Here is a 23,018-nt window from a genome sequence, read left to right as displayed (position 1 = left end):
ACCTCGGTGACCTCAGTCCCAGAGATGGGGGAGCCCACCTCTGATTCCCCAGGCTCTGCTTCCACATTGGAAGGCATGTTAGTGGGATTGAGGAGGTCTTCGAAGTACTCCCCCCACCGACCCACAACGTCCCGAGTCGAGGTCAGCAGCGCACCCTCACCACCATATACAGTGTTGACACTGCACTGCTTCCCCCACCTGAGATGCCGGACGGTGGACCAGAATCTCCTCGAAGCCGTCCGAAAGTCGTTCTCCATGGCCTCCCCAAACTCCTCTCACGCCCGAGTTTTTGCCTCAGCAACCACCAAAGCCACATTCCACTTGGCCTGCCGGTACCTATCAACTGCCTCCAGAGTCCCACAGGACAAAAGGGTCCTGTAGGACTCCTTCTTCAGCTTGACGCCATCCCTCACCGCCGGTGTCCACCAACGGGTTCGGGGATTGCCGCCACGACAGACACCGACCACCTTACGGCCACAGCTCCGGTCAGCTGCCTCAACAATAGAGCCACAGAACATGGCCCATTCGGACTCAATGTCCCCCACCTCCCTCGGGATGTGGTCGAAGTTCTGCCGGAGGTGGGAGTTGAAGCTACTTCTGACAGGGAGCTCTGCCAGACGTTCCCAGCAGACCCTCCCAACACGTTTGGGCCTACCAGGCCTGACCGGCATCCTCCCCTACCATCGAAGCCAACTCACCACCAGGTGGTGATCAGTTGACAGCTCCATCCCTCTCTTCACCCGAGTGTCCAAGACACGTGGCCGCAAGTCCAACGACACAACCACAAAGTCGATCATCGAACTGAGGCCTAGGGTGTCCTGGTGCCAAGTGCACATATGAACACCCCTATGCTTGAACATGGTGTTCGTTATGGACAATCCGTGACGAGCACAGAAGTCCAGTAACAAAACACCACTCGGGTTCAGATCGGGGGGGCCATTCCTCCCAATCACGCCCTTCCACGTCTCACTGTCATTGCCCACGTGAGAATTGAAGTCTCCCAGCAGTATGAGGGAGTCCCCAGAAGGTATGCCCTCTAGCACCCCCTCCAGGGACTCCAAAAAGGGTGGGTACTCCGAACTGCTGTTCGGTGCATACGCACAAACAACAGTTAGGACCCGTCCCTCCACCCGAGGAGGGAGGCTACCCTCTCGTCTACCGGGGTAAACCCCAATGAACAGGCTCCAAGTCGGGGGGCAATAAGTATACCCACACCCGCTCGGCACCTCTCACCGGGGGCAACTCCAGAGTGGTAGAGAGTCCAGCCCCTCTCAAGGAGATTGGTTCCAGAGTCCAAGCTGTGCATCGAGGTGAGTCCGACTATATCTAGCCGGAACCTCTCAACCTTGCGCACTAGCTCAGGCTCCTTCCCCTTCAGAGAGGTGACATCCCACATCCCAAGAGCCAGCTTCTGTAGCCGAGGATCGGACCGCCAAGGTCCCCGCCTTCGGCCACCACCCAACTCACACTGCACCCGACCTCCTTGGTCCCTCTCATAGGTGGTGAGCCCATGGGAAGGGGGACCCACGTTGCCTCTGGAGTTTTTTTTTTTTTCTGTCCTTCTTGGCCACCGGACCCTACTTTATTCTTTGTTAATTACCTAATTTTACTTTTATGCTTTTTCTTTTTTCTTTCTTCATCTTGTAATGCACTTTGAGCTATATCATTTGTATGAAAATGTTTTTTTCTCATAGAGAAGCATAGACTCATGGAATAAGTTACCAAACAGTGAAGTATACAGTAGAACTTTAGGGACCTTCAAAACTAGACTTGATGTTATAGAGAGGGATTTAAATTAATTTGTTTGGGCAAGATTTGTTGGGCTGAATGGCGTGTTCTTGTATAAATTTTTTTAGATGTCATTCATTTTTTAAATAGCCTTCTCTCCGTGTTCATAGTAATGATGTCGTGATTTAAAAATGAGTTGTTCCGTTTCTTTTGTTGTCAAGAGGTTGAGTTCTGAATGCAAAACCTGGCTTTTCCTATAAAGTGTCTCATTTGGGAACCTGGCATGTTCTTGTTCTATTCTGGTAATTTCACTGATTAACTCTGATGCCTTCTTGGTTTCCGATTTATTTTTGTAGGAGAGATATGAAATAATATGTTCTTTTAAAAATGCCTTCAGAGTTTCCCAGAGTATTCCTGCAGGGACCTCTGAGGATGTATTTGTCTCTAAAAAAATTAATTTGCTTGGATATAGTCTTTGTACAGTTCTCGTCAGCTAATAAAAGTGGGTAAAGATGCCAACTACGAGATGAGTATGTGAGGCATAATGATTTGAGCTCCATGATCAAAGGTTGCGTGGTCGGAGATAACAATAGCGTCGTACTTGTAAGATTTGACAGTTGGCAAAAAAATTGTTATCTATAAAGAAATAATCAATTCTTGAGTAAAAGTGATGTACTGGTGAGAAGAAGGAACATGCTCTTGAGTTTGGATTTAGAAATACTCCAAGAGTCAGATAAGTTGTGATCAATTACAAACTGTTTAATTGTTTTTGCAGTGTTAGATCTTATCGCTCCTGCGGCCGAAGACCTATCCAGGACTGGATTTGAAACACAATTAAAGTCTCTTGCCATTACATTTTTATGAGTGTTCACATTAACAATGGATGCAAATATGTTTTGGATGAAGTGCCTATCATCCACATTGGTTGCATAGATATATTAACAAAATCACTTTACAATTAATTAAATTACCTATGATTATCACATTTTGCCCATTCAGAATCAGATAGTACATCTGATACTACAGATGAAATTGTCCTATGTATTAAAATTCCCACACCTCTTGTTTACTTTGTATAGCTGGAGTGGAATGTTTGGCCAGGCTAAACTCTTTGCAAATGAAACTGATCTCCTGTGAAAATACTATCTTGGCGTTTACACCTGTTAGGTGAAAGAATACATTCTTCCTCTTTAATTCGTGATTGAGACCTTTGACATTCCAGCTCACAAAGGTCACTGTTGGTCACAGAGACATTGCTTCTGAACTTTCACTGACATTTTGTAGTCTTAAATTAAGGTAGTATATTATTACATACAATAACCTTAAACTTAATTTCCAATTTTACCAGGAGTTATTGCTATGAAGCCTATTGTTGTGTTGGCACTTACAATTGTAACAGTTAAAAGGATGGATTAGAAATAGCTTGCTCTCTTTTTCTCCCCCATACCCCATTCCAATTTTGCCTCCTCACGTGAGGCTAGCCACACTTCATGAAGTCCCAGTCTTCATTTTTTACACCGCTTATTCCAGACAAGAGTCACAGGGTGGGCTAGAGCCAATCCCAGCTAGCTTAGGGCACAAGGTAAGAACAAATCATGGACAGGGTGCCTTTCCATCACAGGGTGAACACACACAAACACCAGGGCCAGTTTAGCATTGCCAATTGACCTAACCTGCATGTCCTTGAGCAAATGGAGAAAATCCATGCAGACATTAGCAGAACTCCATGCAGGGAGTACTCAGTAAGCACACCCTGGACTCCTTACAGTTCTATCACTGCACCACCGTACTGCCATATTGTTCTAATGTTAAAATAAAAAAAGAAAAGAAGCATGATGATATAGATGCAGACAACCTTATGCAATTATATATATGCAAAGTATTATTTTAGATGTTAACAGATTTTACCATTACATAGAATTTTGTTGCATACTGAGCAAGATGTGTCAAATCAGATTCAGCCTCCAACTACACCATGTAACATTCAGAAATTCCTGTCCATATTCCATTCATCACATTATGATTATGCATATGAAAATCCTTCATAGCACCCCAAAGATTTACAAATTGCAGATAGCAAAAGTTAAGTTTTTTTATTTAATTACACTATGGAAGAATTTGAAGATTTGGAGAACAGTAAATTGAAAAAAAGAAAAACAATTTCCACACAAATTTTCTAACATGGGAGGTAGCACTTTCTCATACAAAGCACTCAATTTGCAGTATTAATAAAACTAGCCATAGTCTTTTCACATTCAGAATTGCATGCCTACACTTTTTAAATATCATAAGCAAATGATATTAGTTGTCAACAAAATTTGCAGTCAGATTTATGCTTTTCAAAAAAATGTCACTTACTGCAAACTTATCGTAAAGCTGGTATGTGAGTAGAGGATTGGGCAGCTCCCTGAAGTATGCTTTACATGTTGATGATACGCAATGAATATCCTGCAGGTATACATCCTTGTTGAGGTCTGGAGTACTTTCTGTGTCAAACTCAGACCTGTAGGAAAGAAAAGGAACTTGATCCATAAAAGTGTCAATGTCGTTGTGAAAAATATTCAAACTTATTGAAAATTCAGTCAAGGGCTCAACAATTCACTAAATGTTCTTTAACACATTTAATCCTGTTGGTCATCCGTCACTAGTCTCAGGTTGTATTGACCTTTTGGGCCCTGCAAGGTAAGCATTCTTGCCTTTAATACTGTAATTTTGTTCAGTTTGATGATTTCCTCTTTGAACTTACATACATCATAATCATATCTTGCTATGTTGTGCTCCCAATAGGGTTGCCCATGGTAGACTGAAGCCAGTTAAAGAGTGATCCAAAACTTTGTATGGTAGTAGGGTAACCTTCAGCATGAAGAATCAGCAGGTAGCCATTGTGTAGGTTCACCACTTGTAAGGCAAAGGGCAAAGGTGAAGAGTAAAATCTGTTGGATGGCAAGCTTGTGCAGTACAGACCTTGAGAATGGAAATTAGCTCTTGGGATAGAGAATGTCAGTTTGAGGTTGTCAAAATAGTCTCAACAAGGCTCAGGTAATGCAGGCATTGACTTTGTGCTATAGTTTATATAATTGTCACAATTGTGTGCTGTAGTTTAAATGTTACCCTTTTAAGAGATTAATAAATGTACAACGGTAAGTCAATAATTACCCACACTTTTGTTTGGGTTGGCTGTACAACTTTCCCCATGCACATGTGGAAACATGGTGTGTCTATGGTCACAGTGATAAAATTCTGACCTTGATAAGTCAGTTTCTGGATTTCTTCTCTAGGAGTAAATATAGCCATTCCGCTGTCTGGTTGCACCAAAGAAGAACAGTGAGTAGTGATCATTTTTTTTATGTGCTGAATCTGAACCAGAGGTCAAAATTCCTGATTGGTTAATTATAATCTTGGAATGGACTTGCTCAGTGTTTTCTTTGATAGAAGATGTGGAAGGGTGTCTTGATCCTTCTTCATGCTTAACACTTGACTAACCATTTTAGAACTTATCAATCCATTCATAGACACTTTGCCATGGTAAAACACTCTCCATATTGTGCAGCAAGCCTCCTGTGGATTTTTTTCCCCTGCTACACCTGCATCCTATAAAAAGCATATTACTGCTTGGTGCTCTTCTTTGGTGCAATCAGACAGCAGAGCGGCTATGTTTACTCCTAGAAAACAACAATTGACTGATCAAGGTTGAAATTTTAATACTGTGACCACTGGCACACCATTGTCCTACATGTACAATGAGAAAGCTGTAGAAGCAAACCAAACAAGGGCAGATAATGACTGACATCCATCATGCAATGTTTAAGGGAGAGCTTGGCTAAAAGTAGAGTTCTTTATTTTCCCCAACTGGTTATAGCAACATTATTAATTGGCATCTCTTTTCAGGAGAGGACTTCTCTGTCTATACCTTATTATGTAATACTGATATGAATTTTGGATGTACATATTAATAATATGGTTGGAAAATAAAGGAAAGTGACAGATACTTTTTGCCACATGTAACTAAATTGAATATCCTGTGCTATTTTAAAAAAAGCTGAGATGTATAGTGTACAGAGGGAGAAAGGCTAAGAAGAAAATCAAGGTCCAATGGTGCTAAGAACATTTACTGGGTGACCGATTAACAGCATTAAAATAAAGTCAGGATTATCCTTTTGAAGCTTTTCCTTTTACATTTGGGGCATATGATGAACAGCTTTCTTTACATTTAATTTCATATATTTCTACAGATTTTGTTGTTTTTTTTCATTTATGCATTGATTATAAAGTTTACATCTTTAATCTTTGGGACATGAAAATCTGGGTAGGTTTTAGAGTAGAGCTGCTGCTCCTCAAGATCAAGAGGGGCCTGATGAGGTAGTTTTTTAGTATCGAGTAAGAATGCCATTGTATGTCTTGAGCATGGCTCACAGGTAGAAATCCAAATTGATGACGGAAAGAGTAAAGATATTACATGTTTTGGGTCTGCCCTGCTATGCCTCTTAACACCATAACTTTCAACAGGACAAAGCAGCCCAGAATTTTAGACATTACCTCAGCTTCTGGATGTTAGATGAAACCCCTGATAGTCGGTATATGCCATCAACAATCCCATGTTTTTCAACAAACTCACTGCAAGATTTCAGCACCTGAGGGACTGCAGAAGAAAAAAAATCTTATCATAAAACATAAGAAAGCCTAAGGACTGAGTGAAGAAGCACAATGGCAATACTTACTGTCCTGCCCTGAAGACTGGAGGTGTTCCAGTAGGTCACAGCCAAACACTCGCTCTTTATTGCCTCCTTTGCGCTTTCCACGCTGCCTCCCCATCATCAAACTTGGCTTCTACCTCCCCACCTGGGGGAGGCTCACTCAGGAGACAGTGGTCAGAAGTATTTACCCTGAATAAGGTCTTACTCAACAGACCTGCTGCTACACTCCTAGTGTGGATGTAAGCAGCTAAACAAATGAGAAAGACAAAGAATTCAGTCACAATATTATTATGCATAATCCATGAGGATCTCGTTAAAGAAAACAGAGTATCACTGGTAGTTTTATTACTTTTTATTCACAAGTGCCAGCAATTTAAGTACAACCAAATGAATTTGTAGTCTTAAGACAAGCTAGAGTCCATCTATCTGGTGAACTTTCATAACTGGACAAAAACAGAAATCATATATCCTGTAACTAGTAAACAAAAGATTCTTTAATTTATTTGTAAGCGAAGTTCAAGTAAATGATAAATGCAGTCTATTATCTTTAACAATGTGGCATTTAAAACGCCATCAACTGACATATCCAAGAATGCCATTGCAACCAAAAAGTGTTCCATAGACACAAGGTGCAAAGAACACTGAATAATGTCATCAACAAGGTGACAAAGAAGACCTTAAACATAAATAAAAAATAAATTCCAAAAAAAAGAATGGTTAAGAAATACTCTAAAATTGGTATAAAAGGACTTCAGATCATAACAGTTATCACTCTTATATTCTAATCAGATATCAAGCATTCAAAGTGAAATAAACCGATTTTGATATGTGCATCCAAGTGGCTCATTGACATCATTAAAGTGCAGCAAAGCAGTATGAGAATGATAAATAAATAATAATACTAACTCAAGAAGATAGCGAGTATTATTCCATTATTTAAAAAGAGTTATCAGGCTGTTCCAAGTAACTATAGTAAGCTTAACGTGCACCATAAGTAAATTAATAGAAGCAATTATTAAGAAATAGATCAAGCGCTACATGTCTAGGTCAGGAATGTTAGCAAATAGCTTGGGTTCAAAAGAAGGGCCACCATGTTTCACTAAACACTGGAATTCTGTGAAGAGGTAAGAATATCGTATGATAAGAGAGTTGTTTTAGTTTGATGTCTATCCATTCATGTGTTACCTTATCAAAAGCATTCTAAAAGTAAAGATATATAATATCAAATTCAAGTGGGAATTCAAGACATGGTGTGTAGGTGGGTAAAAATTGGTTCAAACACAGGAAACAAAGGCTTATGGTGAGGGGATTTTATATAGAAATTAGGTTATGTTAAAACTTGTGTCCATCAAGGTTAGTGCTGGGATTGTTACTATTTTTGATATATATAAATGAATAGGACAAGAATATAATCAAAACGTTGGTTAAGTTTAGCAATGGATGCAGCATTGGACCATGAAGGGAGATATGTCACGATGGTAGGGAAAATTCAAATCTAAATTAATTCTGATTAACACATATGCACTGAATATGGATGACTTTGAATGTATATAAAGTGTATTTGCATTATATCCGAAAATGACCACTCATAAAATTATAATGACTAAAGATTTTAATTACATGTTAAGTCCAAACTCAAACAGGTCCATGGCAATTGTAACTATAACATCAAAAACTGCATAGTAAATTATAGTTTATTATGGATCACAATCTTTTTGACACTTGGAGATGTTTGTATCCAAATTCAAGAGAATATTCCTTCCTCTCAAAAGTTCATCATAGTTACTCAAGAATAATTGTTTTTTTATTGATAGTAATTTATTAGTCGCTATTAAATCTGGCAAATATGATACCATTGGCATCTCCAACCACACTCCTCTTACTTACAGTACAGCTCACATCATTACACGGCTCCATTAACTCAACTTAACAATTGTTACCTTAACCCATTGTTGCTAGCAGATGAGGACTTTACAAAATCCATCTCCAAAAAACTCAATATATTTTTAGAGATCCCAATATTTCCCCCAAAGAAAATTAAATTGGAGACTATAAAAGCATTAGAGCTGATTATGGACATTTTCAGAAATAATTATTGATATGCTATGTCACCTCAAGGCAATTTAACTTTTTGACTACAAGAGAACTAGAAAAATGTATTTTTAAGCCACATCATTATTATTATGAAGCACCACACTAGTTCAAATGAAACAATCTGAGGTTTTTTATAGTGGCTGGAGTACTAATCCTGCCACCAACCCCCAAGTTTTCGACCCTGAAAGTTGGAGGACCTGCTTGCAGGGCTGGATGCAGGTTTATGCCATATCTAGGACAGAGCAAATGCAGTTTAAGCCCAATAATAATTTACATAAGCAACTGAATAAAGAGAAAGGTCACATTGCAATAATAGAGATTAAAAAAAAAAAAAAAAAAAAAAAAAAAAAAAGGGAAAAATTAGGGAACAAAAACAAATAATTAAAATATTTACAGAACATAATAATTTCTAATATTCTGTGTAAAGAGGATAAAGTTCAAGCTAAGGATTTCTTGATAAAATGCAAATGCAATAGCTCATAGTATATCAGTGTAGAAGAGCTTGATAAACCTCTGAGACTTTCAGAATTATAAGATGCTATAAATTCACTTTGGCCCAAACGGCTAACCAATGCAATTTTGTAAAAAGCACTCAACTCAGATAGCCTTTTTTAGCAGTATTTATAGAAGTTAGAGAACATAAAATTCTATCAAAAATGTTATGCCAAGTACCAGTTACTATCTTTGGTAAGGAAAATAAAGACTTGTTAAATTGTGCACCATACAGAGCAACTCCACTTCGGAATTATGATGTTAATATACTAGCAGAAGTTTTAGCTAGTAGAACTAAGAAAGTTCCCCCCTCTATAATATCATAATCCAAAACCAGATTTATAAAAGATAGATGCTTAGCCCTAAATCTTTGGTATTTATTTTATGTAACCTACTTACCTGCAATATTTGACTCTCCAGAAGTCTTACTATTCTTGGAAGCAGAAAAAGTGTTTGAATTGAATAGGGTTATGTATTTAATATAATTTGCAAATTTGGGTTTAACCCCAATATATCTGCATGAATTAAATTACTCTGTGTTACTCAAGAAGCCTCCCTATTAATAATGTAAATTCAGACTACTTTGAAGTAGAGCCAGACATGAGTTTCCATCATCACCAATACTTCTAGAAATTGCCAACAAATCGTAAACTGTTCATCTTTGGAAGCAATCAAAGAAAAACAGGATCATTAGAGAAAGACCTGAACAGAAAAACATCTCTTTATGACGATATGGTGCTTTATACATACTGTACCCCAGACCACAAGCATCCGTCCCTTTAATTATAAGCATTCTAGTTTAGTTTCATTAGATCTCTGAGTTCAAAATTGGTTTGTATAAAAATTTGGTCTTTCCAGTGTTTTATCTGGCATGTCAGACTGGGAAAGAAAACTGTTTGCTGATAATATCAGAACAGTTTTAGTATCGGGATTAAACATCACAAGGAAATAAAAAGATCAATTTAAAAACAATTTTGGTAGTATGATGGAAAAAATGAAACAAGATATTATTAGAGAATTAATTTACTTAAAATGAATATCATTCTAAAGTTTTTGTGTATTTTCCACAGAGTCCCATTATGTATCAACAAATCTTTCTTTATGAAGTTTGACTCAATTGTAACATTTATCTTGACCTCAAAACAACCACAATTCCAAAAAGCAGCTCTATAGAGATCTAAAGCAAGGGTGACATGGCACAATCTAACGTTCAATTTCATAACTGGATTACAAATATTCGCCCAAAGAATTTTAGAATTTGGCAAAAATGTATGAATCTACACTAGCGTGATTTGTAATGGAAAAGAAATCCTGTTCTAAATTTCCTTTGTATACCCTGCTCTGTGTTGCAGTCAACACTAATTATCATTAATGTACCAGCAACCCAGCTGTCTATGACTCAGCAACAGGTATGAAACCAATGTTGGACACATTTCAAGACAAAGAAGGTCTCATTTTTTGTTCCTATATATCATAATCTTCTTCAGTCTGCTCTAATCTAACCACTATTCAGCCTGTGGAAAATATTTGAGATCGCAATATTTAGAGATGTCTCTGCTGATAATGTGTTTGTATTTTTTGAACAATTATATTTTCTCCTGTGTAAAAAGTGCAAACTTTGTTAAAAGCAAGTACAAGCTGGTTACTTTTGTACATAATATTAAACTAGGTGTAAGGGCAGATAGTTGATAGTCAGTCAAAGCATTAAAAGAGGAAGCTGGACAGCATACAGGCTTGGGCAGAATTGTTGAAGATGAAATGTAAGGTAAGTAAAATGTAAAGTATTACATGTAGTGAGTAAAAACGTTAGGCTTGAATATGCAATGGGGGGTTTGAAATTTGAAAGTACACCTTCTGAAAAAGATCTTGGAGTCATATTAGACTCTATATCAATAAAGTCTACAGAAGTGACAAAGAGCTCTAATAGGTTGTTAGGTTATATATCATGAGATATAAAGTGCAAGTCAATGGGGGTTTAGTCTAATTTATACAATTCACTGGTGAAGATTCATCTGGAGTACTGTGTGTACAGCTTTGGTCTCCATATTACAAAAAAGATGTGGCAGGACTAGTCCAAAAGAGAATGCCTAGGCTGATTCCGAGCTCTGAGGAGAGATGAAAAAAGCTGAACCGAGATTAAAAGAAAACATGATTAAGGTGTTTACAATTATAAATGGACTTAGTACAGTGAATTCCAGCTTACACTTTAAAAAAAATTCTTCAGCAACAACACAAGGACATGGCTGGAAACTTGTTAAAGGTAAATTGCACAAATATTACAAAGTTTTCTTCTTTCAAAGAATGTTATACACATGGAATGAATAGCCAGGTAGTGTGGCAGAGAGTAGGATTTTTTTTTTTTTAAATAGGTGTATAGGAACAATGAGCCTGTTGGGCAGAATGGCCTGTTCTTGTCAAAATTTTTTAATATTTTAATATGTTTTAATATGCTTTCTTAGAATTTTTATATCTGTCACTTACAGTAACTCATACTAATCAGGCTATGCTGAGTTGTGTTGAAACAATCTTTTTTCTTTTCTGGGATTTCTTTCTGAAATTCCACTTTTATCACTTAAAGTAAATTTGTGATTGTTAGTGTAGTATGCAGTGGAGCTAACAGTGTTCCCAAGTTATTAATTTCATTGCAGTTATTTCAGTCAGCACTACGACTGTGTCTGAAGTTTTTTAGCCATCTTATTATAAGCTTGTGCATGCACAAAATATGCATTTAAAGATTTGTTAAAGATCAATAATGTGAGCGTTGAAATAAGTGGTCACTAAATTTATGGAAGAATATATGGAAGATAGCTCGTAGCACAAGAAACGTGGTCAATTCAGAGAGGGCAGTGTGCTGTGATGGGGAGATGTGGACAGGAGAGACAAATTGAAAGGGGTCCTCTGATAAGTGGATGTGAGTGCTGATGACATAACAAGACTAATTTTAAGTTAGCCATGAACTTAACATGCATATTTTACAATGTGGGAGAAACCTAGAGGATCTGAAGCCATGCACTACACAAAGAGTGATAATGCTGGGATTTGAACTCAGGTTCCTGGAAATGTGAGGCTGTATCACTTACCACTGTAGTAATTCAACTCTTTTCATAATTCATAATTCCTGTTTACATTCTCTGAATGCTGTAGACTTTTGGAAATATGATGTCTCCAAAAAGGAAGGAGGCCATCCCAGCAGCAGCAAGCACAAGGCAGGAGACAAAACTTGGCTGGTGTGCCTGTACATTGTATGGGCCTTTAACACACATACCCACATTCACACAGGGCCATTTTAGATCAGCCAATTAACCAAATGTGGCCATCTTGGGATGTGTAAGAGAACAAAAGGGCCATCATAAAATTGTTCACAGATATTGCTAAAATGTGCAAAATCTACACCGGCAATAATCCTCTATGAGACTCAAATCCAGGACTTTGGATACATGATATTAATATACAACATAAAACACTGTCCTGAAAAACTCAAAAACACCATGCTGATCTATAAACTATCATATACATATACTGTAGAAATATAAACCCAAGTACCTCTCTTTGAACTTTATATGGGCACTTTATAATATAACTCTCTTCTATGACTCATGTTATTTTGTTAATAGTTGTATATTTTCCTATTTTAATGTTAATCTACTATTTTAGTTTTTCTTGGTCCGATTTGCTGTGAACAGTGCCATATTTTTTAATTGAATGGATTTGAGGCAGACCTATATTTGGCCATGTATGGATGTAGCAGATAGATGTATGAAGATCTTTTTAGCCTAAGCATTTTCATGTATCCATCAATATAGCATCCTAGAATGTGATTACATATACACACAGCATAAAAGATATGAGCCACAACTTGTATTCTGGTCATCATCATCATCATAAATGATGAACTGGCTCCCAGTTGACTTATTGGATAAAGGAAGGAGTGAGGTATGAAATCACAGGGCTGCACTTTCGACTGAGCACAGCTGTCACATGTAGCTAAGTCATTGTTTGGCTCTTTCCAAGCTAACAGACTGGTAATTAATGTTCGTGCACCATTTTATTATTAATATATACATAATTTGTTTTCTTCAATTTATGTCCAAAGTAGGGGGTGCTAGAATTCCCAGTCAAGAATTTCAATTACTTATTCCCGAATAGATTTTCTAATAAGGTTTGCATAATGTAAATGCTATTCTCATGATTCTTTAATCTTCCACAAAAAGCAATCTGCGGCACAGTGATGGCTGTAATTAAGGAAATTATTTAATTATTGAAGCAGCACGCTTGTGATGCAAAAGAGAAATGTCACATTAATTTGTTGCATTCGTACTGTCCATCTGGCTATGGATAAATTTTTCAGATTGCTACCATGGGTAGACATTACATATTACTTGTGGGATGTAAAATGAGCTTTATAGCAATTAAGAAGCATGCAGAAAACTGTTAACCATCTGATGCTGAGCTTCCATTTTCTCAGTATATAATCTGATCTTTCAATAAATAACAGAGATGAAGTATTTCTCAACAGTGACTGGAAAGTAAACTGAATATATTGATAGGTCACAAGTGACCCAGCCTCGAGTATCTTACTTTCAGGTCCCCTAACCCTTAAGCTGCTTTTCCTGTTGCTGCAGCACCATTATGCATGCGTCAACTGATGACATGTTAGACGTAATTTCATTTGAGAGAATGGGATTGATTACTGACTGTTGGAATATTATCTAAAATAAAGTGTATTTGTTAAAAGAAACAATTAATTACAGTTTTATCTAAAATGTACAGGTTAACAAGCAATTTCTTTTTATGACAGTTTCTGGTTTTCCAAAAAAATGGAAGTCTAAGAGATCCCCTAATTTGTTTTATGGTTTTAATATTTGTTTTATGATCAAAGCTTTGCCCCACAATATTGTGATCCCTTTCAAATTCAAATTGAGGCCAACCAGCTAACAAGCATAACCATGGACTGTGAAGGGAAACTGCATAACCACAAGAAGAACATGCAAAATCCACAAAGAAGAAACCCCAGCATTGTTTAACATAGTAGTAACCAGCTTCATATCATTGAATTAACATCTGTCCACTCATCCAGTTTTTACATACTTAACCAGGGCTGTGGTGATCTGCAGCCTACTCTGGCAGCAATGGGTTCAAGGCAGGAATCACTGCAGGACACACATTTAGAGTCATTAATTAGCTTAACACACACGTCTTCTTGGAGAAGGAGAAAACTGAGTAATCAGTGAAGACCCATAGAGATGCAGGGGGAGCATGCAAACCCCGTACCGCCAGGGGTTCAAACACAGTGCTCTAGAGCTGTGAGACCACATATCAGTCAAAATTATTTTAGGAAGTATTTTATGTGCCTAAATAATGCTGTCCAAAACAGGAGTTTGTTTCAGAAAAACAAATTATTCTTTTTTCTGAACATGATTATTCCAGTGCAGAGCCATTGGAGTTCAGTTACTAACTCAATAGTGGTAGCCATCACCCTGACCCTCTAACCATGGGGTGCCCAAGTATATCCTCCTTAAAATATTAAACCTCAAGTCCTAATTTGAAGGAGCAGCAGTTTTACTACTAGCAGTTTGCCCATCTGTCATGGACAATAGTCCTATCAATCATGGGGGGAACTAAAGTTTTGCCAGTCATCTCTGTAATCTTTTCAGTCACCATGTGAATCTACAGATGAAGACATGCCCTTCACTCAAAGGTCATTTGGTAAATCCATGTCATGTAACTGTAGTAGGCCAGCACACAGCTCACAGCCCTGCAGCCTCTTCCCACATCAATGACCCATTTTAGCATTCCCATGTTAATTGTGAAGAAGACCAACATAATGGTTACGCTTCTCCACTATGAGCAGCTTCCCCACACCCCACTGATTATACAGAGTAAAAGACATCAAGAGGATTTCCTCTTAAATCAAAATTTAAGTTCAGTTTGAAGCAGAATTAAAAAGAGATGCTGTAAGAAGGACAATTGCATTGAGTCTGGCCTCATTTGGCATCCTTGTTCTTGTATTTGTCCTATAAAATCATTACTCTGACAAATTTGAGCTCTTCATAGCAGTTTAATTTGGGGTCAGAGCTTCGTCCAGGAGGCGCTGTCATATTATGATGCCAAACCCGTGCTGCAATTTGAAGTTCATATAAAGTAAAGCCTGTAGGTCTATCCAGCTGGCTTAAATAAAATCTTTTTCTGGCTTTAATTATTAAGATAAAATTTGAGCTATTTTTGATACTTGTGCGTCATACAACAGACAGACCAAAGCTGTCCGCCTCGTTGTGCTTGAGTTCCTTTTATGACCGTTGGCCCCATGTTATTAATTATGCAGCCGAGATTTAAAGTTCAGTTTTCCATCACAACACTTGTGAATTCTCCTCGGCTATGATTTAGATGGATCCAGACCATCTTCTTTTGTCTGTTCGGCGCTCCTTGTGATTAAAGAGCTGTGTTATTTTTGGAGGTCATACAAAGCTACTATGCAAATACAGTCTTCAAAGAAACAGCATAATGTGACAGAAATAAGGGAAAAGGAGCCTTTGAGTGTTGGCACAGCCTACAATTTACAGGAACATCATTAATCAGTGCAGAGCATTTTCTCTAGCTAAAAGTGGATATTTCCTAGGTGTCATTTTACTCCTGAAAGAATGAATCTCCCTGGCCCTACAGCCTCATTTTCTACTGCCATTTACACCAGTGCCTCTCATGGCTTATCATGTGAGATTTTGAAAAAATCTTCAAATGGTTTCAGTGCTTTTTAAGGAGATTGCACAGGCTGGTGGTATTTTGATCTCATATGGGTAAAGTTTGAAGGAAACATTCATTCTCGCGTATCATGAGTGGGGTGCTGCTAATAGGGTGTGTGTAATCAACACCAAGTCAGAAGTATAAAATGTATGGAAAAGTGGGCACCTATAGACAATAGATCACTACTAAGTACACCGAGCATGCTTATAATAATGTAAACACAATCTCCGGGGCACCCTTTTCTTTGCAGTTTCCCTCTTATCCTTGTATAATATTTACACTGTACAGTAAATGGGAGAACAGCACTAACAATAACTATAGTAAATACTGTACATGGGGCTTCTTGACTGCACACCTATTTGCAAGTAAAATTGTACACCCTGCAAATAACCATATTAGATAAGCATCGAAAAGCATTAGGGCCTGGGGCCAAGTGCATCACATTACGGTGCTTATTGGGAAAAACAGTTCCTGACTATCTGAATAAATCTGAAAGGATAAAAATCAGTTCACCTTTTTCTTACATAATCTACTTTTTATTTACAAACTTGGGCGCTGAACAGATTTCTAATACACTACTGTGTCCTAAAGTTCAGATCCAAAATAACACTGGAGTATTTAGGTATTTTTTTCTATGTCTAGGTGTATTGGCGATAATTTTATACATTGCCTTCATTCTTTTCCATACCATGCTGATGGTGGCACTCCATGGTTTATATCCACAACACTTCCCTATTGTATGGCATTCGGTGAAAATGTCCAGCATATGATAACACATTATTTACAAATGAGGGGATGCAGTAATTCTTTGTTTGAGTTTTATGTAAAAATACAGGAAAGGCCCCCCAAACAGAAAACAGTCAAAGCAAATTATTTGTTTAGAACTCCTGATATTAATATATTTCTTATTCATGCAGAATTCACCCACAAATATATACACATATGCATCTAGGCTTCCCATAAAGACAAATTATTTTAAATGAAGGAGTGCCATACTGGCAGATGTTTACCAGATCCAAGGGTATCAGCACAATGATAAAGACAGAAGAGAGTTCTAGAGCCAGGATTAGCCAAAACTGGCCAAAAGAGAGTGTCCTGATATACAAGTGTGGAAAGCAAGCCAAGCTACACAAAATCTATTGTAAATGCACACTAAAATGTATCCGTGAAATACATTTCTCTCCTCTAAGACCTTCAGGTGTTACCTCAACACTGGGGGTTTTCCTTTGAGAGGCAGTACATTATCTTTAAGAATGATGGTTCAAAATGGTCACCGGCAGGAGAACAAACACAGCAAAAAGAGAGTGGTAGTCACCAGTATAATTTGTCACTTGTGGGCATGCAATGGAGAGACTGTCTATGTAGAGTAAGTGAGGCCATGGATAGTTAGCTGGAGGCCGGAATACTTTGTGGCTGATGGGTAGCAGCTCTGTGCACACAGTTGGGTAAGCAGCTTATTTAGAGATCAGTGTAAGTGCTTTCCCTTCTATTAACAAATGGTCAGATAGTTATACAGTAATCCCTCCTCCATCGCGGGGGTTGCGTTCCAGAGCCACCCGCGAAATAAGAAAATCCGCGAAGTAGAAACCATATGTTTATATGGTTATTTTTAGATTGTCATGCTTGGGTCACAGATTTGCGCAGAAACACAGGAGGTTGTAGAGAGACAGGAACGTTATTCAAACACTGCAAACAAACATTTGTCTCTTTTTCAAAAGTTTAAACTGTGCTCCATGACAAGACAGAGATGACAGTTCTGTCTCACAATTAAAAGAATGCAAACATATCTTCCTCTTTAAAGGAGTGCGTGTCAGGAGCACAGAATGTCACATAGATAGAGAAAACAATCTCTAGCAAACAAATCAATAGGGCTGTTTGCTTTTAAGTATGCGAAGCACCGTGGCACAAAGCTGTTGAAGGCGGCAGCTCACACCCCCTCCATCAGGAGCAGGGAGAGAGAGAGACAGAGTTTGTTTTTCAGTCAAAAATCAATACGTGCCCTTCGAGCTTTTAAGTATGCGAAGCACTGTGCAGCATGTCGTTTCAGGAAGCAGCTGCACAAAAGATACCAACGTGAAGATAATCTTTCAGCATTTTTAGACGAGCGTCCGTATCGTCTAGGTGTGCGAACAGCCCCCCCTGCTCAATCCCCATACGTCAGGATCAGAGAAAGTCTGCGCAAGAGAGAGATAGAGAAAAGTAAGCAATCTAGCTTCTCAGCCATCTGCCAATAGCGTCCCTTGTATGAAATCAACTGGGCAAACCAACTGAGGAAGCATGTACCAGAAATTAAAAGACCCATTGTCCGCAGAAATCCGCGAACCAGCAAAAAATCCGCGATATATATTTAAATATGCTTACATATAAAATCCTCGATGGAGTGAAGCCGCGAAAGGCGAAGCGCGATATAGCGAGGGTTCACTGTGGTTATTAAGGGAACATGTACCTGGAGAGCTGCCTCCTAGACATAGTCTTTTACTGGCTACCAGAGGTTCAGAAGTATAAGGACACCAGGGGCATGTACAGGAAGGTCTAGATTGGTATCTCAAAGAAAAAGGAGCCACTGCTGACCGCAGAAGTTATTTTCGGGGTGATATTTATTTCTGGTTCAAAACCACCTTCTACTAGATTGTTTCTGGAGTCAAATTTGGCATTCTTGGAGTTAAGATTATACAGGGCTAGGAAATGAGAAGTGAGGGAGATGATAGGGTGGTTGCTTGGTGTTACTTTTGAGGCGGCCAAGTGTTAGAACCACCCGACCAAGTATGCTGTAGACTGATATTCAAGAACCCTGCAGATTAATGATGTACAGACCATATTTGATATTTACTGCCTAGAAACGCATTGATTTTCCATCAAATAAACCTAGTTGGATGTGACATTGTGGCTGGATGACATGGCACACTGTAGGACCAATAAAAGACCTCAAAGTCTACTACATTTCAATGACCATTTTCAATGGCAAGAAGAGCAAACTTTAAGAATGACTATGTTGGTTCTATTAACAACAGTGAAACTGAAATCAACAAAGACATCGATATGCAGGAGGTCTGTGATATGATGTACCGTACCATACCATACCATACCATCTTCTAAGTCCACTTAATACTGAACAGGATTGTTGACTAGAGCCTATGATGTGTGACATAAAATTTACATTTACAAAGAAACTGAGGATAACAATGCACTAAGAGTTGTATAAAAACACAATGTCGGTCTTAGAATTGGCAAACCCACAAGGGTAAACTAGTGGTGTGAGAAAACTATTTTGCTCATATGAGATTATGTAGCAAAAGCAATAGAGTGACACTGTCATTATGGTTGTCTGTGTGTTCCCAACATTGCCATGCCCAAATTTCCCCCTTGGGACAAATCAAGATCAATCAAGATCTATCTATCTATCTATCTATCTATCTATCTATCTATCTATCTATCTATCTATCTATCTATCTATCTATCTATCTATCTATCTATCTATCTATCTATCTATCTATCTATCTATCTATCTATTTATAAAGCACTTTAAAAACAACATCAAAGCTGACCAAAGTGCTGTACAATGAAATCCAACATATAAGACACACAATAACCAAAAGGATAAAAGAAACAGAAACACATAAGAATTGAAGAAATTCATGATAAAAAAGTACACAGATAGTCAACTAAGGTCCCAGTCAACATCTCACACTGGGTCAAAGGCCAGGGAGTAAAAGTGAGCTTTTAAATACAATTTAAAGACAGCAAGGGAAGGAGCCTGCCTAATATGCAATGCAAAAATCGTTCCAGAGTTTTGGAGCTGCGACTGAAAAAGCCCTATCACCTCTAAGTTTGCATTGTGTCTTAGGAACAAGTAAAAGCATCTGGTCTGCTGTGTGGTGTCTTTCCAATCAGCACAAGGAGAAATTCTGGAGAAGACTGAATTAGAAAAGCAACTGGATTGGACTAACTGGAATAAAGCCTCAAATTCTAACAATAGTTTTTTGCACAAATTTGCATTGTTAATATGCTCAATTATGAATTTGCCCAAATATTGCTAAATTAGCTCAAGATGGTTAAGTCCCATAGTTTAGTCACATACTGCCAAACTGATTCAGCTGTTTGCTGTGTTTGTTGCTGCAATAAGACTCAGTACAGAATAGCACATAGAAAGCAAAAAACTTGCAAAAGAGCCAAATTGCCAAAGTATCCCCCATTGCTATTAACCTGCACTATTCCTCAATGCCCTGTAGTGCGTCTCACTTACAAAATCCAAAACCCAAGGGTCAGAAGGAAAGTTTTAAAATGCTCTGCCCAGTTAGTCTGGGTAATGGGAAGCTTGTCTGCCATAAAAGGAAAGTAGACATTATGCTCCTCACATAATCAAAATCTAATATATAATAAAAGAGGAAATAATAGTATTTTCTCTTTATGGTGTTTATTTATCTGCCCTCTGTTAACACCCTAAACAGTCAATGGCAATAGCAAACACTCAAACTGCTACAAACTGGTAAATACTTCAAACATAAAGTTAACCCACACCAGGCTTACAATTCTGTGCTCCATAATGTGGGTTCACAAATTAAATTTCATGGATGAAAATCGAGTACAGAAACCTGGGGCCTGGTGCATTAAGTACAGTTTGCTGCCAGCTATTTCCTGCTCTGATGTTTCCTGTTATGTTCACTGTACACAGATGAAAATATGAAGCTTTAGGTTTATAGTTTGCTCTTTCTTTGCTGTTTGCATTTGTACTCCATATGCCTAAACTAACATGAAGAGCAGTGGTTCGTCTATGAGCCATAGCTTTGGAAACTAGATAAAGAAAAACCAACAATCTGTAATATCTTACACAAGAACAAAACCACTGAGATACTCAGTAAATAATAGCATGAAATCAGCTTTGGAAAACACCTGCGATCAGGGACAGAAGAATGATAAGAGCACTGAAGAAAACTCTCGCCAAAATCACCCATAATCTCTATGCTACTGAGGCAAAAGTATCTGAAAGTACTGCGTGCAGAATTAAAAAGGCCAACTGTAAACATTTCATCAGCACCAAAATTAGAAAAGCAATTTAGAATTTTACTGAAAATTACAGAAGTGAGTCACTTTTGGACTTCCCAAACAAAACATTTTACATGAGACAAAGATAAACCTGAATCAATATAATGAAAAGGAAAAATCATTGAGAAAGAAAAAAATGCATTTAATTGGGAGCACACCTCTTCGTGATGGAGTTACTCTCATGACTCTCACATTGTAACAAGCTCACTCATTGCTCTTAATAATGTGGTTAATGATTTGAACAGACAAACAACTTCAGAAGTGCATGAAAATGTTTTCTGTCTATGAACACAGGTTATTTGGACAAATCTTTATCAAGACAATGATAAAAAATACAAGGCAAAGTAATTCATTGGGTGGGGGAAAAGTGGAAAATCATAGCTGGCCAACCTGTATGTTGCATGCTGAAAAGGACACCAAAATCAAATATCTCAGAATAATGGCAAACCAAGATATTGATGATGTCAGTGGATTACAGGCTCAGTCAGCTCTTAAGTAAAAAAGGATCTGCAAGTTTTATGCCACCACTGCTATTTGTTCTCATGCTTCATACGCAAAAAGAGCAGATAGCTTAAACTAAATGGTACTGATTTGGCTATCCCCATAGGACGTAGCCTCCTGTACTTGCTTTCACCTTTAAACCCATTTTTGCATGGACAGTAGAGGGTCAGTGATGTTCAAAGTCCTAGCAAGCTTAGGAGCATTAGAAGGAGTTGCAGTGTGTTGTGTTTTAGCCTTCTAAGCACAGAGCTGAAGTCATATTTATTCTTTTGCCTGTTATATACAGCATTTCTAAATGCCCTTCCATAATAACCCAGTCAGGTTGACATATTTATCACAAACATTTCTTAATTCAGAAACTCTTTTTTGCCTGTTAGTGAACTCCAAGATTAATCCGGTGGCCAATGCAGTGGTTGTATAAGGAGTGAATCAACTGAAAAGATGACAATATCTCACAGCCAAGTGATGGGTCACTTTTCCTTATTGTTTTATGCAAGTCTTCTCTTATCTGGAAGTGCATTGGTATACTATATGATAGGACTGCAATATAAGAATCAACTTGTCTAGTATGACAAATTCTGCTATTGTACTGTCAAGTGTTGGAAAGGTGGCAGACCACAAGAGCATAGAAAAATGGGCCAGGAGGTAAAATGTAAGTCAGCAACATTCTAAATCAAAATTAATAATCAAGCCTACAGTATGCTTCTACAAAACCAAAACATAAAGTCATAGTAACATAATCACTAGTTCATTTGCCTGAAAACCTACTCTATACTTTGTAGCACATTTCCAGAGAACATCCACAATTTTGGACACTGGGTCACTTATGACACTGGCGTATGGCTGCGGTTGTCCCAATTACATAACAGGAAGCAAAATCTGTGACATGCCCCCTATCAATGGAGTGGCATCATGACAACATTTCCCTAAATTGCCCATAGAGAAGCAAAATGGCATTCTGTTACAAATCAAAATTTAATAAAAGACTGAATTTATAAATCTAAAACACTTACAAAAGGAAACCAAAGATCCCAGGAATCCTCTGTAATTTTAAACCACTGAAAAAATATGTGAGCTCAGAAATAAGTTTTTAAATGTCAAAAAATTAAATAATAAAATCCCAGAATCATAACAACTACAATTTTGACAATTTTCACGAGACCTTTGAAGATATTTAGTAGAAAATAATGTCAAAAATCTCCACCACCCTGCAATATTCACAAATCTGCATGAAGATATCTCCTGTATGAGCACTGCGAATGCATTTTAATTGACTTCTCCCCACCAGTTACTCCATGATTGAAATTTCTATGTGCTTTTTTTTTTAATAAAACAATGAAACACTTATGAAAAGAGTTGAAGAAATATTAACAAATTGCAATTTCTTTTCACTTTACTACGTCTCTTTCATCGATGTTAACCATGATAACGAGGGCCAGCTTACAAGTCCTAATGGGGCAAGTGGGCATTAGGCTTTCACATTTCAGCAAATAGGGCTTGTCATTAATACAGTAGAAACTGCCTTAGAAGTCATTTGGTTACGAATGACGGCAGAGACCTTGGGGCATAGTCCACAATAAATAAGGCTGTAATTTGGTAAGCACAGATGCCACTAGAGACTAATATAAAGCAGATGTGAAAATGTTCCAGGCTGGCAAGAAGCTGAATGGAACAGAGACACTATGAGGAAGGATAAAGTGCTGTAAGAAGGCGATAGAGAGATAGAGA

At 38.0% G+C, this 23,018-nt stretch overlaps 1 protein-coding gene across 1 annotated transcript in view; it reads right to left on the bottom strand.

Annotated features, from left to right (window-relative positions):
• The window catches only part of LOC114666480 (uncharacterized), a 113,292-nt gene that overhangs the window by 76,231 nt on the left and 14,043 nt on the right, over nucleotides 1-23,018 (bottom strand). Inside the window, exons 2-4 of the mRNA XM_028821376.2 lie at nucleotides 6,447-6,669; nucleotides 6,265-6,367; nucleotides 4,087-4,231 (exon numbers count right to left, since the gene is read on the bottom strand). Coding sequence (XP_028677209.2) covers nucleotides 4,087-4,231; nucleotides 6,265-6,367; nucleotides 6,447-6,543 — 345 coding nt within the window. The 5' untranslated portion in view covers nucleotides 6,544-6,669. The remainder of the gene's footprint in view (nucleotides 1-4,086; nucleotides 4,232-6,264; nucleotides 6,368-6,446; nucleotides 6,670-23,018) is intronic.

Source organism: Erpetoichthys calabaricus, chromosome 16 (genome assembly GCF_900747795.2).
Source record: "Erpetoichthys calabaricus chromosome 16, fErpCal1.3, whole genome shotgun sequence".
Taxonomy (NCBI): domain Eukaryota; kingdom Metazoa; phylum Chordata; class Cladistia; order Polypteriformes; family Polypteridae; genus Erpetoichthys; species Erpetoichthys calabaricus.
The sequence above is the reverse complement of the archived record's forward strand: the minus strand, read 5'-3'. Positions and strand labels throughout refer to the sequence as shown.